The sequence below is a fragment of the Xyrauchen texanus genome, chromosome 2 (genome assembly GCF_025860055.1).
Source record: "Xyrauchen texanus isolate HMW12.3.18 chromosome 2, RBS_HiC_50CHRs, whole genome shotgun sequence".
Classification (NCBI taxonomy): domain Eukaryota; kingdom Metazoa; phylum Chordata; class Actinopteri; order Cypriniformes; family Catostomidae; genus Xyrauchen; species Xyrauchen texanus.
Genome location: NC_068277.1, coordinates 53,326,604 through 53,343,417, shown reverse-complemented (window position 1 = coordinate 53,343,417; position 16,814 = coordinate 53,326,604). Strand labels below are relative to the sequence as shown.

The 16,814-nt window shown below is 36.6% G+C and overlaps 1 protein-coding gene across 1 annotated transcript in view; it reads right to left on the bottom strand.

Annotated features, from left to right (window-relative positions):
• Window positions 1-16,814, bottom strand: part of pcxb (pyruvate carboxylase b) — a 299,005-nt gene that overhangs the window by 155,915 nt on the left and 126,276 nt on the right. Inside the window, exon 10 of the mRNA XM_052091332.1 lies at window positions 10,463-10,645. Within this exon, the coding sequence (XP_051947292.1) occupies window positions 10,463-10,645 (183 nt within the window). The remainder of the gene's footprint in view (window positions 1-10,462; window positions 10,646-16,814) is intronic.

Below are 16,814 nucleotides of genomic sequence, written 5' to 3'. Positions count from 1 at the left end.
GCACATATACACTATTGAGAACTGAATGTTACCCTTAGCAGTTTTGTAATTACTTATTAATAGCTCAATTAAACAGTTCATTTTAGCTCAAGGCTTCAATTTAATGGCATGTTAGGGTTCTCTCATGGTGGAATTCTCTTCATCTGAGTGTATACACACTGATCAGCCACAACATTAAAATAATCTGCCTACGTTTGTGTAGGTCCCCCTTGTGCCGCCAAAACAGCACCAACCCGCATCTCAGAATAGCATTCTGATATTCTATTCTTCTCCAAAAAATTGTACAGAGTGGTTATCTGATCTACCGTAGACTTTGTCAGTTTGAACCAGTCTGGCCATTTTCTGTTGACCTTTCTCATCAACAAGGCATTTCCGTCCACAGAACTGCCGTTCACTGGATGTTTTTTGTCACCATTCTGAGTAAATTCTAGAGACTGAAATCCCAGGAGATCAGCAGTTACAGAAATACTCAAACCAGCCCGTCTGGCACCAACAATTAAGCCAACAATAACCACCCAGTATAATTATGGTGAGAAGAACAGCATGCTTGGATGTTGCTTTTGTTATATTGCATTATGCTATTCTGAGATGCGGGTTGGCGCTGTTCTGACGGCGCAAGGTATACACAGTATATGGCAGGGGGTTTTAATGTTATAGCTGATTGGTGTATAAATTGAGTGTGTATGTGAGTATAGGTGTGTGAGATCCAAACTGCACACTTCCCTTCTAATGCCATTCTTTTGAAAACATCTGTCCTGAGTGTTAGACCATTACTCATTCTCTCAATGTTAATATACAGTATCTACCCAAATATGAATATCTCTCTCTCTCTCTCTCTCATCCCTCTCCAAAGTCTTTCTCCATCTTATTATGCCTGTTCCTCCTACTCTCTATCTCTCTAATTTCCCTCTTCCTCCCACCTTTCTGACACCTTTCTCTCTCTTTCTGTTCATTGGATATGAATGCAATAGGTTGTCCTTAACAATCTTTCTGTCTAAACTTTCCTTGACTCCAAAAATTCTCATTAATGATCAACCTCAAAGCCTTTTTTCACACAACACATATACAGTACAAGTAGTTCCAAAAACACACGCACAAGCAATTATACATAAAACAACTTTACCTAAGAGCCAAATAAATGTATTCACTGCATAAGCCAATTTAATGCACGAAGCACCATCTGAAGATCAAGTCAAATCTAACAAAGACTGATGGAAATAGAGATGAGAGGCATAGACAGATTTCCAAGTAATGATTGTGTCACTGAAGACAAGTCTTTTATAATGTCTTCATGACTGAATACCATATTTACCAATGAATGAATTAGAGAGGATGAATTAATGTGTTTGTGGACAAGTGAAGAGGTTACTTAATTACCAGTTAAAGGGATAGTTCACCCAAAAAACACAAACAAAGATTTTTAGAAGAATATCTCCGCTTTTTTTGGTCCTTATAATGCAAGTGAATGGTGACAAGACCATTGAAGCTCTAAAAATCATAGAAAGGCAGCATAAAAGTAGTCCATAATACTTCAGTGGTTAAATACACATCATATTGCTTCTGAAGATAAGTGTGGTTGAGAAACAGATCAATATTTATGTGAAAAATTATTTGACAAAATGTCAAAAAATGTGAAAGTGAAAGTGGAGATTTTCTAACCCATACTTATATTATCACATAAGACATGGAATTAAACCACTGGAGTTTACTGCATTACTTTTATGCTACTTTTATGTGCTTTATGGACTGTTAAAGTTCTGGCCACCATTCAGTTGCATTATATGGACCAAAAGAGCTGGGATATTCTTCTGACAATCTTTGTTCGTGTTCAGCAGAAGAAAAAAGCCATACACACCTCAGATAATATAAGGTGAGTAAATGACGACAGAATTTGCATTTTTGGGTTAACAATCCCTTTAATTAATGAACCAATCAATTATCAATTTCATATTAATTTCAAAGGTAATTCCATAATTCATCAAAGATAGAGTACCTTTCAAGTTAACAGGACTGGAGCAGCTTTTCATTTTTCGGTGAACTATCCCTTTAAGCTCATGTGAACCAAGTGATTTGAAATGAATGTTACTCTACGCATAATTTTCTTAGCACTGATAAGCACATCAAGTAAAGATAAGCTTCCATAACTTTTAATGTGTCTGAATCATTATTATTCACTGAAGTCTGGTCTTTTCTCTCTCTTCTTAATACAGCTGAGTGGGGATTTGAATACGGATCCAAAATTCACAGATTTCTGTCTTCATTTCATAAAGTGTCTCCAGACAGCAGCGAAAGGCAGATATATATAAAAAAAAAAAAACACGACAAAGATGATTAGATGAATCGATGGAAATAAAGCCAAAAGCACAGCAGAAGAGGGAAAGAGAGAAAAGGGAAATGTAAAGATAATTTGAAATAGAGATGGAGAGATAAGGTGTGGGGCACATCAGAGGACCATAAAGCTTTGATTTATTGCTTCAGGAATGCCCTCACTTCAAAGATCCACTTCACCAAGTGCTTCCCTTCTCTGTCTCCTTATCTATCTATTCCTCTTTCACTCTCCTCCACTCATCATCTTGTTCCTTACAATCGTGTATCAACCACAGCATCATCTCTGAAAACATGCCTGCAAACAAACAAGTCACATCATACCCAAGGAATGATTCAAAGCAACGGATGCCACAAAAAGAGGAGCTTTCAGCACAGAAACCCTTTCAAGTATATTAGATAGACTGCTTTTTCAACACATCACTTTTGGGTTTTATATGAATAAGTCAATACCAGCTTTTTCTTTCCTTTACTTGCTGCCGTGTACACCCTCTCCATAACTCTTGTCATTCTTTTATATGAAGAGACTTTTGTATCACATTTGCACTTTGAGGGTACATCTAAAGACATCTTCAGCAACTTACCTTTGTACAGAAAACCCTAAAGGCGCAGTGATGGTACATTCACATATATTAGCGTAATATGAGGTAATATTTCCAATGTTAAAATACTTTCTCATATCACAGTTGAATGTGCAGAGACAACTTGAAGCAAGCCTTTTTGTTAAAAGAGGGTGAATTTAATAGGATTTTTTTGTGTGTATTTTCTAGTAGTTATCTAGATAGCACATGTACATCTCCGAGATGTTTTAGATCTTTTCATCTGGAATGCATCACAATCTAATTAACATCTGATAAACATTTTAAAAAGATCTGATTTACAAACATTATAAATAAAAAAATGTCTCAAAGACATCCGCTGATATTTGTTATAGATGTATTGCAGATGAGCAAACCACGTAAAACACATGTCTTTCAGATGTAAACACACACATCAAATAGACAATCTTGGTGACGCATGTGTGCTATCAGGGTACTAAGATTTCACACAATAGTATAAAATAGATTTTAATAAATGTATTGATTTTATCGAAATACTTAATGCATGATAAAATAACATAATTTGCAATATAACATACATTAAAAACAAATAATACTTGTTTTAAGTTGTGTGTAGCAACAGCGAAAGAATGGGTTATGCGGCATTGCGAGGAGGTGGTTAAGCTTTGGCATCAACAGGTCTTTCTCTTTCGTTGCCATATGCAAATACACTGCAACCAGTACATGTTCACAGTGAGACATGCTTGTTGGTGACAGTTGCTATGGGCAATACCAACTCACATGTCATTTACGGTTACCATCTCTCCCACTGCAGTGCTCTTTTGCCTGTTCTGCCACCCCGTGCTCCCTTCCACCCCCTCCTCTCCTTCCTCTATACCTCCATACTATTATTCACACAAACTAAATCTCTTCCAGCATTTTTCAGGTCAGTACAATCTGGTTTTCAGACATCTCGTCAATAAAGCTAATGAGTGTTAGGAGAGATTCCAATGGTAAAATACTGCAGGCAGGAGAATTTATTCTGGCTAATTAAATGGTGGCTGATCAACTCTGATGAAAAGAACTCTGTTCTGCTGGTGCTATATGACTGGTGTAAAAGATGTATGATGTCAAAATTGCCATTTTGGGCACTGAGAGGAACCAGACCTGTCATCCTCTTAAAAAAGTAAGAATTGTTTGCTGAATATTGTATTTTCCAGAGGGCAAAGACAGTGTAAGTAAAACTAACAGTTTAACCATTAAACTTGTGTTCAAAGAAACATTTTAAGATGCCTGATTGAGAGGTAACAAGCCCAGTATAGTGGGCTAATATTGATCGTAGTGCTGGAAAATGGCAGCATACTGACAGAACAATTTCACCTATTACACTAAATCCCATAGGGCAGGTGATAAACAGCCATGACTGCACTAACAAAAACCAGGAGTGTGTTTCCCAAAAGCTTTGTTAGCCAAGCATCTTTACCTGTGCTTAGAAGCATATTTCTATCAGATAAGACTTGGGATTATTGGGATTAATAAAAAAGTAGAAATACTTATATTATGTAGTGTAAGCCCTATCCTATAATTCAGCGCTCGATTACTTGCTTGAATCATCAGATCCTGCTGGAAGCAATGACGGCGGGGGAGCGGAGCTTACCCCTGCCCTGGATAGGACCTAAACTTGTGGAGATGGGGTGGAGGGGGTGAAAACAATGGAAGTATGCCAACAATGAGAGACAGCTGAGCGGGCTTATAAAGTGGAGGCTGCAGTATGATTTGATGCCTGATATAAATGGAACTAAGCTTATGCTTACATTTCCTTTGCTGTGTGAACATCATTTGTCTTCACTGAGGCTTCTATATTTCACATATATCTTTAAAATATCTTTATTCCAGGGTTTGGACGTTCAAACGTCACGTAAACACGGATGCACCTGTTTAAGGTATTTAAGGCTGTTAAGAGAAAGCGCTTTAACACACACATCTTCTGTTGGAGAACACGGCTTATGTGTCCATGTTAATACATACATGGCATTCTTACTGAAGAGTACACATGTGTTGATGTGCTCAAGTGTGTTAGGGGAACCACAAAGTCTGATGTAAAGGGAAACCCCTATTGCAGTGCAATGTACCTGTCGCATTTAAATAGCGTGCAGCTTTCGTGTCTTCAGCAGCTTTCACGCATTAAACAGCTTTCTGGAGTACGTGTAAATGAGCCATTATAATTTGATATCTGCTGAAATTATTCCTCAACCCACAGCGCAACGTCACTAATGACAGCTTAACAACAGTGACATAGTTAGTGTAGCGTCTGGAGGAATCAGTGAAGGATAATCATTAACTCAGCCGGTCCCGAACAATAAAGAACAATAAAGAATTACTGCAATAGCGCCGACTAGTCTCCACAGCACAATGCGCTATTGACAAAGAGACAATGAACTATTGACAGGAAATCCTCGTGCCTGCTAAGCCCCCCTTTCCCATACGACTTGCCTTACACCGCATATTTTACCATGTGAGATCTTGAACGTAAAACTGTGTGTGTGTGTTTTTCAGTTTTAAACTTAGAAATGTATGTCTAATGAAATATGTTTTAATCCCTGTGTATTTGTCTGATGTTAGATCAAACTAGTAAGACTGTTTAGTTGTGTAGTAAAACTCGGAGGCCGTATATTTAATAGCCTCATATATGCTTCTCATATATGCATATATGAGTGTATATCCCCTTTCTAAGTGTACTAAATACACGTTCCTTGGTATCAAATTAAACCTTACGACTTGTCCTAGCTGAATATAAATATAAGATTACCTTAGAATGGTGTTCTGCTAGGTATTACCATCTTTTGAGTTATTCAAACCAAAGTCCTGACCCCGAGTCATAAAGGATGCAAATGAGGCTTGACAGGACAAAGGAACTCTCTCATGCCCAAATAAAGTAGACTTTTACGACCTCCAAAGGAATGTTCATAGAGTGCTGAGCCTCGTGCTCTCTTACTGGGAAGGAGAAATTAACACTTTTAATCCTATATATTCTATCCATGGGATAAATGTATTGACATGTATCTAATGTGCCATCTCACGATTTCCCTTAAATGTTGTGTGGTCTATGTTTTCTTGCAAACTCTAATGGGTTAATGTTTCACACTTTGCATACTATGGTTAACCGAAATCATATGTGTGTCATGTTTGGTCTCTATAACTTGGTATTTTGAAGATTGAAATGACTGTGTACATGATATGTCGATAACAACAACATATTAGTATTACAAGAATATTTTCTAGTTTCTTCATCAGCTACCACCCCTCCAGGGTGCACATGCAATGAGCAACCTGAGAACAAAGGGCAATAAACCAAATTCCCGCCTGGAACTTCCACCCTTCTTATTGGTCGAGCCAATGAGAGGTGGGACATGTTTTCTAAGGTTATAAATTGCTCCTCTCTCTCTTGGTTCTCTCTCTTGCTTCTTGCCCTCTTGCTTCCTGTCTCCCTTGCTTCCTGGTCCTCCCAAGCGTGCGCCAGGCTACGGCCTTGTCTTTCCATTCACCAAAGATCCTCTGACTCCCACTGGTTCTCTCTCATCAAGACAACATCAGCAAAGATCAACTGGAGCCTCAACAAATTGCATCAGGACAGTTTAATTCAAATGGGACATGCAAGTATCAAACTTAGTCTCATTATTTGATACATTAAGTATCCTTACCCCTTTCTAAAAAGGGCGTGTCAGAACTAATATGATGGTTTGCTCAGGCTGTTGATCTGCTGAACTTCAAACAATGCTATAACTTCTTGCCTTCCTGTATTCTGCTTCAGCCCTCTTTCCCTTGGTAAACTGTATGAATGTATGTATATGTATGTTAGAGTAGTTTAAATGTTTAGTCTAGTTAATAAAGTCTTGTTCATGTCACACGTAAAGTTGTCTGTGTCTCAAGCTCATATCTAAAGTCACTAATCATAGATTTTGACTACTTGCTCTTAATACTTAGTAAGAAAGACATTTCCCATGCCCCGGAAATGTACATTTCTATTAATTAATTAATTAATAACCAATATTGAGTGTTCACGGGATGAACCGAGTATTTGGTTGTAATGTTAATGTAGCTACATCAAGTTAACCCGATTAACTGATCCAAATATTCATAATCGATTATAACAAGTTATGATTGATTATTAATATTTCATAGAGCTGATTCGCTACATTAGTATGGTTTCAGGAAACCATCGTGACCTGCTAGTTAATTTCTCCAACTATGCATCATACTATAGTGGTTAAGCAGTGAGTTATGTTGTTGTACAGGAAATGCACCCCAGAACAGTGACTAATAAAATATCTCTGTGACCAAGCCTTTGACATCCTGAACATTCTGTAAGAAACTAAAAGGTCTAACTTAATTTCGTTCTTCCAGGGTTTACAATTTAACACATTCATTTACTGTTTTAAAATGTAACAATTAATCATGCCTCCGACACTTTTTTCCCCAGAAATTCTGTAATAGGGAATTTTCTTGGAGCAGTTTGTAATCTTGAAGTTACACCTATGCAGTGAGCGGTCAGTCCAGCCCCAAGGTAACTCACCTCGCCACTTACCAAGAACAGCCAACACAGATTGAGTAATAAGCCATTCATAAGCAGCTAGATTCAGCACAAAAGGTGGGGGTGTCAAGGAGCGTTTTTCAAACAACTTTTAAATTGAAACTTTGGTAACATTTTTTATGAAGCCCATATTTATAATGAATTTTACTGGTATTATACAAGCATTATCCTGCTTTTATAATGTCTCACGATACACCTTATAATATGTTATGACTTCTCATAAATACTTATAACTGCAGTTAGAATACATTATAACACTTACCCTATTCATGGTTATACCTTAGATTGTAATGCATTATAACAAAAGCAACGTCCAATTTTAATGCAGATGAAGCTAATAAAGTTAATCGTAGAAGTGCTGTATAGTGTAAACAGTCAAAAGGATTTATGATGTGATTCTATTATAAGTGGTCTTTGCCTGCTTTAAGTAGAGTAACAAAAGCAATATCTTTTCATAAACAGCCATATCATAAACTTGTAGCATGCAATACATCGCAAGTCAAACTTCTATAATGGAAGTTATTTATAAAACAAGTCTCCAAATATGATGAACACACATTCATGTTTATTGAATAGAGTCCAGTTTTTTTAATTTTTTTTTTATTATTCTTGGGTGTGTTTACGGTGTTTATGGCTGGCTACATGTGATCAACATATTTATTTATTTATTTATTATTTTGCGAGAGAGAGTTTCTGATATATTTTAAGCTTTACAAGTGTTTTTCGTAATATCTAAAAATGTACATTTGTGTTATTTTGTTTTTTGTGCATGTGTAATGTATGTAACTTCCAGCATGACTAGTAATTTCTTATAACCACTTCGAAATATCTTATGGATGTTTAAAAATTTACATTGCTTTTGTCACTTTACTTAAAGCATGCCTATTATTATATTACAAATATATATCATACATTATAACTTGTGCAGCTAAAATTGGATGTTGCTTGTGTTGTAATTCATTATACTCTAAGGTATAACTATGCATAGGTATGTATTATAATGTATTATTATAGTGGTTACCATTATTTATTAGAAGTTATAACATATTATAAGGTGCATTATGAGACATTATTAATGCATTACAATGCCTTTACAAATCATTATAAATATGGGGTTCATGGAAAGTGTTACTGAAACTTCTTCTAAATACGTTCTGTGTGCATGGTCCATAAAATCACTTGAGACATTACTGCAGTCTGCAGGCCAGTGATAAAACATATACAGGTGAAACTCGAAAAATTAGAATATCGTGCAAAAGTTCATTAATTTCAGTAATTCAACTTAAAAGGTGAAACTAATATATTATATAGACTCATTACAAGCAAAGTAAGATATTTCAAGCCTTTATTTGATATAATTTTGATGATTATGGCTTACAGCTTATGAAAACCCCAAATTCAGAATCTCAGAAAATTAGAGTATTGTGAAAAGGTTCAGTATTGTAGCTCAAAGTGTCACACTCTAATCAGCTAAACACCTGCAAAGGATTCCTGAGCCTTTAAATGGTCTCTCAGTCTGGTTCAGTTGAATTCACAATCATGGGGAAGACTGCTGACCTGACAGATGTGCAGAAAACCATCATTGACACCCTCCACAAGGAGGGAAAGCCTCAAAAGGTAATTGCAAAAGAAGTTGGATGTTCTCAAAGTGCTGTATCAAAGCACATTAATAGAAAGTTAAGTGGAAGGGAAAAGTGTGGAAGAAAAAGGTGCACAAGCAGCAGGGATGACCGTAGCCTGGAGAGGATTGTCAGGAAAAGGCCATTCAAATGTGTGGGGGAGCTTCACAAGGAGTGGACTGAGGCTGGAGTTACTGCATCAAGAGCCACCACACACAGACGGGTCCTGGACATGGGCTTCAAATGTCAAACCATTGAGACCAAACAATGCAGAAGAGCTGAAGGCCGCTATTGAAGCATCTTGGTCTTCCATAACACCTCAGCAGTGCCACAGGCTGATAGCATCCATGCCACGCCGCATTGAGGCAGTAATTAATGCAAAAGGGGCCCAAACCAAGTACTGAGTACATATGCATGATTATACTTTTCAGAGGGCCGACATTTCTGTATTTAAAATCCTTTTTTTTTATTGATTTCATGTAATATTCTAATTTTCTGAGATTCTGAATTTGGGGTTTTCATAAGCTGTAAGCCATAATCATCAAAATTATATCAAATAAAGGCTTGAAATATCTTACTTTGCTTGTAATGAATCTATATAATATATTAGTTTCACCTTTTAAGTTGAATTACTGAAATTAATGAACTTTTGCACGATATTCTAATTTTTCCAGTTTCACCTGTATTATATTGACTAATAAAGCCACTTTCTGTTATGTCTATTCAATGCATCTCATCTGCCACAATAATGTAATGTCTTTTAATGATCTTAATTTATTTCAATACTTGCTTTTCTAAGCAAATATTGAAATATGAGATTGATTTTGATTACTTGGATTAACTAATTAGTGTATCATGTAATTGTCAAGTAAAAAGATAATTGACAGCCCTCATTATTGGTCAACTGTCTATCTTTTCCCTGAAAGATCTTTCTGTTTGTCCTAGGTAACTGTTTATTGAGACACTGCCAGATCTCTATAAAAAAACAACTTTATGTCTGAAAAACCTCTGATCCCCTGAGTTTCTTTGGATTTCTGAAACAGATACATAACCAAAGGCTTCAACTTATACAAAATAAGGTGCTCTGAGTTGACAAGGTAAACACAAATCAGTAATTTCAACAGAAAAGCGTGACAAAAATGTATTTTGATAATAACTTTACGGAGTGCCATACAACTGTGAAAGTAGCATGTTTTCATGTGGGCTACAAGAATGTGCCCTACACAACATTTCAGCATACATATATGATCAAAAGCACTTTAATGTATGTACAGTATGACACACAAGCATGTGACTTGAGGGTGACATTGAACCACTGACCATTAACCTTTTTATGGTAACCCATTGAACCAATCAGTTTTACATAATGCAGCTAAGGGTGCACTTACCTTAACACCACGGACTCTGAACTCGGTAAGCGCCCTGTGCATTTTGGCTGCAGCGGTGGGGAGGTCTTTACCACTCGCTATGACTTTGACCAGCAGTGAATCATAGTGGGGGGAGATGATGGCCCCCGGAAAAGCAGAGGCGCTGTCCAGACGAATGCCCATACCTTCTCCACTGCGAAACACCTGTTGAAAGATTGGAGAGAGGAATACATTTGACCATGAGAAGAACTGCTAGAAGTAAAGAAGTGTCTCCAATCGTCCATTAATTTGGACATCATTAACGCTCAATGATCAGACTTTACAGTACCTAGATTAGTGATGTCTAAAATCCACAGGAGGTTGCTCTCAAGACTGTGTCTTCAAAATCAGAGGAATGCTTAGCAAGAGGAAACTGACCAATATAAAGAATCTAGCTTTCAATCTAGATTTCTAGTTGCTTGGTGCAAGTTACATTCATTATTACATCATTTCAACACCACAGATTTCACCTTCCTTTCATTCTTTACTGTCCTTTTAAACCTCTTCCTTCACAATTCTCCATTAAAATTGTCCTACATACTCTCACGGCAAAATCATAAGGATTCAAACGACTTTTCTAAATTTGGCTAATTCGTATGATATCAAATGACTGCACTCATATGAATTCGTACGACTTCCACTTCAGCCAATGACGTCGCTGGACATCATTTCCATCTAATACGCAACAGTTTCTCTTTGTTCGCTTCTGTCACACACAACCGCTTCCTATCATGTTTACACACTCTAGTGATCACTTAGGTTTAGCTAAGGGATTTGGGTAAGGGCATAATATTAACAAGCATGTCCTCAGTGCCTCGTGTGCGAAACTCACGCTTACTTCCACATTAGACATCCGGGCATTTGCACGTAATGAAATTGTTCAAATTTATACAAACAAACTCATATGAAATTATATGGAATAGCCAACTCATAAAATAAGTCCAAATTTTCATGAGACTGGGTTGAATTCTCTGTCATTCATTCTCTGTCGAAACTTTGTCCTCACTTCTCCTCAGAGGATGCAAATCTACTTCATTCACTTCATCTAGCAATTTAATGGCAATTAAATGTTCACAAAGGATCCACAAGCAGAGACAAACACACACACACACACACACACACACACACACACACACACACACACACACAAACAAACATACACACATACTTCTATAAAAGTATTTTTTAACTTCACGTTTAGTCTCTGAACCCATGCCTATCAACCTTTTTAAAAGACACTATTGATCTTATTGATTAAAGAAAGCACAAATGCACAAAGTGACTTTGAGTCTAACACTCACATTTGCACATGCTTGCACATTTAACACATGCCCAAAAACGTAAAACAGAAGCCTAGATTCACTTTGATATTTGAAGAAATTAGCTTATTAGATAATTTTTGATAATTGTATTACATAAAATGAATAATAAAGAAAATCTAAATTTTAAAGAAATATTTTAGATTCCACTCAGACACTTCAAATAAGAACACTTGTGTCATTTACTGTGTAAACTCCTTTTGTAAAAAAGGTCAGATTTCCTTACTTCCATTGATGCACTCCTGGTGCTCTACGGGACATTCACAAATCATGCTGGATAACATGGATCATCAGGTTTTGACCAATTTTTCAATTTTATGCTGATAATATCATTTGTAATGAAAATAAACTGTATTACATAAAACAAAATAGAATTTTCAAAAGTGGACAATCTTTTAAAACATAAATACAGTAGGCCTACACAGACAAAAATGTACCTAAAAAAATGTACTTAATGTGGTAGCATTAAAATGAACTGGTTTGATTAAATTTTTTCAATTATTACTTTTAAATATATACACCAATTTGTTGAAAATGTCTTAATTAACCTTAATACATTAAGCTGAACCAACAAAATAATTTGAATATATAGAGCAAGTAGAAATAGTTACATACAAGCATACTTACTAATCTAAATCACTAGCTAAATAAACTCTGGGCTATCCTGGTGCAGATAAACATTATAAGTCAGGGCCCATTTTCACAAAGATTTTAAAACTTACAACTAAGAGTTCTCCAATGAGTTCCTATCTAGAATTTGTTGCTTAAAACCTATTCACAAAACTGCAAAGAACATGTTTTACTAAGGAAATCTTAAGATAAGAGTAAGGCGGAGTTGACCTCGTGGCTATAAATGATGTGCATTTAATGAACGCAGTCTTTTTAAAACTGTTTTTATTTGTGACAGATTTTTTTTATTTTGGTTGATGAACATTTCTTTATTCTGTGTTGATGCAATTCTGCTGACAGAAATTCCAAATTCATCCATGCTACACAGTTTTATTTTGCCTGTGGCCAGGGAGTGCATAGTTGTCAAAACATTTATCTCTGGTCTAATTGGGTTGTTTTGGTTTGTGGGAGAGGTAACTGCATCTCTAACTAAGTATACAATAACGAAAACAACCCTCGTGACTCAGGCAATACCTTTTTTAAAGGTCAATGTCAAACATTATATTTATGATATTTTAATATTCTAGAATTAATATACAATGAAACAATTGTGATTCATGCGATACCTTTTTAAATTGTCAATGTCATAATATTCTAATATATTGTTTTTAATGTGCCTATATGGCAGCAGAAATGCTTCAAATTGTTTGTGAGTCTCTCTTAGGGATTTAGAAGTCCTCAGGATGACTTCTAAGCTGTCGTGGGTTTAGGAGCTACTTTATCATTAAAATGCTTCATGAATTTCTCTTAGATTAACATTTTACGAGTCCTAAAATTAGGAGTGACACACCCCCATTGTTAAGAGTTGCTCCTAAATTTCAGCGTTAGGAGCTACATTTAGCCTTAATATTTTTTGTGAATACAGGCCCAAGTGACTAGCTGTTTAAGCCATTTAGCCAAGCATGCACAGACACACATAGAAATTAAGTTCATTAGCATTACAGCTTTTGACCAAGCTGGCCCAGACACACTTAGCTAGTATACACTTGTGGACATGGCTCTTCAGAAAAGCAACAGTACACAAGTCTTAGTGGTAGATCTGCATTGTTGGGGGTTTGTGTTTTGAGTAATGCATTTGTGTAGCTTTGTTGTGAAATTGTATGTATGTATAAATGTATAATGCTTGAAGCAGCATGTCTTGTGTTTTGTTTAACTGTTCAGCAGAAGCAGCAGCATGTCAGAATTTCTGTGTATGTTCTAGTAGTGGCAAGTCTTTGTACTTGCTCTGCAGCAGTGGCAGCAGTGTAGCAGATCTAGTCCACCAAGACCAAAACCGATCAATATGTCATACCCACATTAACATGCTAATTAATTCCAAGAGTTCTCATGATTGAACTAGTGTCGGAAAGATGTTTGTGTGAAGTGAGAAGGATATGGGACCATCCATCCAAGCCTGGGGTCCCTGCGATTTATGATCTCAGATGTTCAAACAATTTAAGACAGAAAAATGCCCCCCCAATAAAAACTAATATAAAAATATGCATTCAAATGGTAAAATGAGCATTTGAATTTTGCATTTGAATGTGTACCAAGCACTGATGATGACTTATATTCTTGAGCTAAAACAGGCACATTGCAATGAATAAAACAGAGCCAGAGTTTCTCGAGACGCATTTAAATGTTGAATTTCATTTTAAATCGACACAGCATCTATAAAAACGAGCCACTGAAAAAACAGCAAGACACAAGGAAACAGTCAAAGACTAAATACATACAACTGTATTTAATGAAAAGCATTGTGGTACCGCCGGTATTATGATGCTTGAGTCCATGGTAGTGCTATGGTACTGGTATAGGCAACTGTGCAACAGTAAGAATTTACATACTGTAGAATCGTCTATTGAAGTGTTTCTTTTTTTACATAATATTTAAGCATTTGATCAGGCTTAATCTTTTGACTTATCATTTTACGCACATTTCTTAACAGCCAGATACGTTCTTTGCAATAAACAAATCGCTATAACGTGGTGCTGATAATTTTATTTTAATTTGTTGTGCCCTCTTGTGGAAGAAAGAGAAAATGTCAATTGAAATACTCAAACGTCTTGTAGATTTGACCCCTCCTTAATATAATGTCTTTAAAATGTAAATATAATTCGAATTTTAGTAATATTTCAATGAAAAAGGACTCTGACAACATATTAAATATACTCCATTCTGCTCCTTCAATTAGGGTCACACACATAAAAAAGAGGCTCTCAACGCACTCTAATGGCGCTAGCTAATGATTTACTTGCCCTCTTTCCACTCTCTTTCCTTCAGAAAATACTGTATCCATGCACCACAGGGGACAGCAAGAGAGAGAGTGAGAGAGAGAGAGAGAGAGAGAGAGAGAGCGAGAGAGAGAGAGAGGCAGAGAGAAAGAATCAGGAAAATTAGAGAGGCATTGCTGCTCTGTTTGTTGTATGGTTGGGTTCAAATACCATGTAATACATGCTGTATTGGCAGAAAATGCAACTTGTAAGTGGTTCTTGAACAGAGGGGAAAATCGCCTTGATCTTAAACTGAATCATCAATACAGCAATCTCTCAGGCATGCTGAAGGCCTTCAGTTACATTCTAGTTAGGAAATAGAGTACTGTTTAATAGACAAATTGACATAATAGTTGCTTTCTATCTTGTACCGGCCCATACCACAGTCCAGGGATAATGATTCCATGGGATAATTATATAAACCTGTCTATCAGGCAGACACACGTAGACACAAAACACACACACACACACACACACACACACACACACACACACACACACACACACACACACACACACACACACACACACACACACACATATGCTGTTAGCAAATGGAAAATAGGGGTTGTAATTTACACTGTCATGCAGATGGACACCTAAGGGGTCTAATCATGCATGTCTAAAATTTCTTAGCCAGCAGGGACTAATTCTGCCACCATATGTGAGATATCTTGAGCGTGTGTATGTGTGTGTGTGTGTGTGTGTGTGTGTGTGTGTGTGTGTGTGTGTGTGTGTGTGTGTGCGTGCGCATGTTTATGTGATTTACGAGGACCATTTTTTAAGTTACAAACTGATAATTACAAGGTTATTATGCTATAAATGTGATTTATGAGGACATCTCTAGTGTCCCCATATTTTAAATCACTTAAAAATCATACTTAACAATGTTTTATTGAAAATGTAAAAAATAAGTTTTTTGTTAAATAATGTTTTCTCTAAATGCTGACCATGAACAATTCAGCAGTGCATATGTTAATGTAATCTTGTGTTGAAGCTGTAAACGTATTTGGCTTGTTGTCCGTATACTGGAGGCTCGGAGCTCGAGACTTGACTCGCGTACCCCCCTAGGACTTTACTTATTTACAGCCGTGGCCCAAAGTATTGCCAGTGACATACATTTTGTGTTTCACAAAGTTTTCTGCTTCAGTTGTTGTGATGTTGATTAACATTGTTTCTAGATCATTTTAAATAATTGCAAAAAGCTTAATTGGCCAAAAAAGGAACTTTATCGCAAAAACCCAAATTTCACTGGCACAAAATTACCAGCTAACATAATTTCACTAATCATATCAGCAGCACCTGGGAAAGTGTGAATTAGTACTAGTCAGGTGAAATCACTCTATCATTTTGATTGGATTATAAGAGCAGTCTGTTTGCTATAAAAGGAGGGAAGAAGTGCTTTCAATCATTGTGTTCTTGTTAGCAATGGTTACCTCAAAAGAAAGATGTGCAGCCATCTTTGCTTTGCATCAATATGGCCTCACATGCAAGGAAATTGCTGAAAAGAATATTGCACCTGAAAGAACCATTTACCGGATCATCAAGAACTTCAAGGAGAGAGGTTCAACTGCAGTGAAGAAGACTTCATGATGTCCAAGAGTGTCCAGCAAGTGCCAGGACCGTCTCCTCCTGAGGAGTCAGCTACGGAATCATGTCACCACCAGTTCAGAGCTTGCTCAATATAGGCAGCAGGTTGGTGTGAGTGCATCTGCACGCACAGTGAGGCGAAGACTTTTGGACAATGGCTTGGTGTAAAGAAGGGCAGCAAAGAAGCCACTTCTCTCCAAGAAAAACATCAAGGACAGACTGAAATTCTGCAGGAAGTACAAGGATTGGACAGCAGAAGATTGGTGCAAAGTTATTTTAGAGGTTATGAAGAACAAGGGTCAACACTGTAAATATTGACTCTCTGCTTATATTGAATGTTTTTGCCAATAAAAGCCTTTCAAACTTATGAAATACTTATCATTGTTTTCCAGTATACCATAGAAACGTGAAAAAATAATCTGCAAATACTGAAACAGCAAAATTGAAAAACACAAAATGTATGTCACTGCCAATACTTTTGGCCATGGCTGTAGATAATGAATC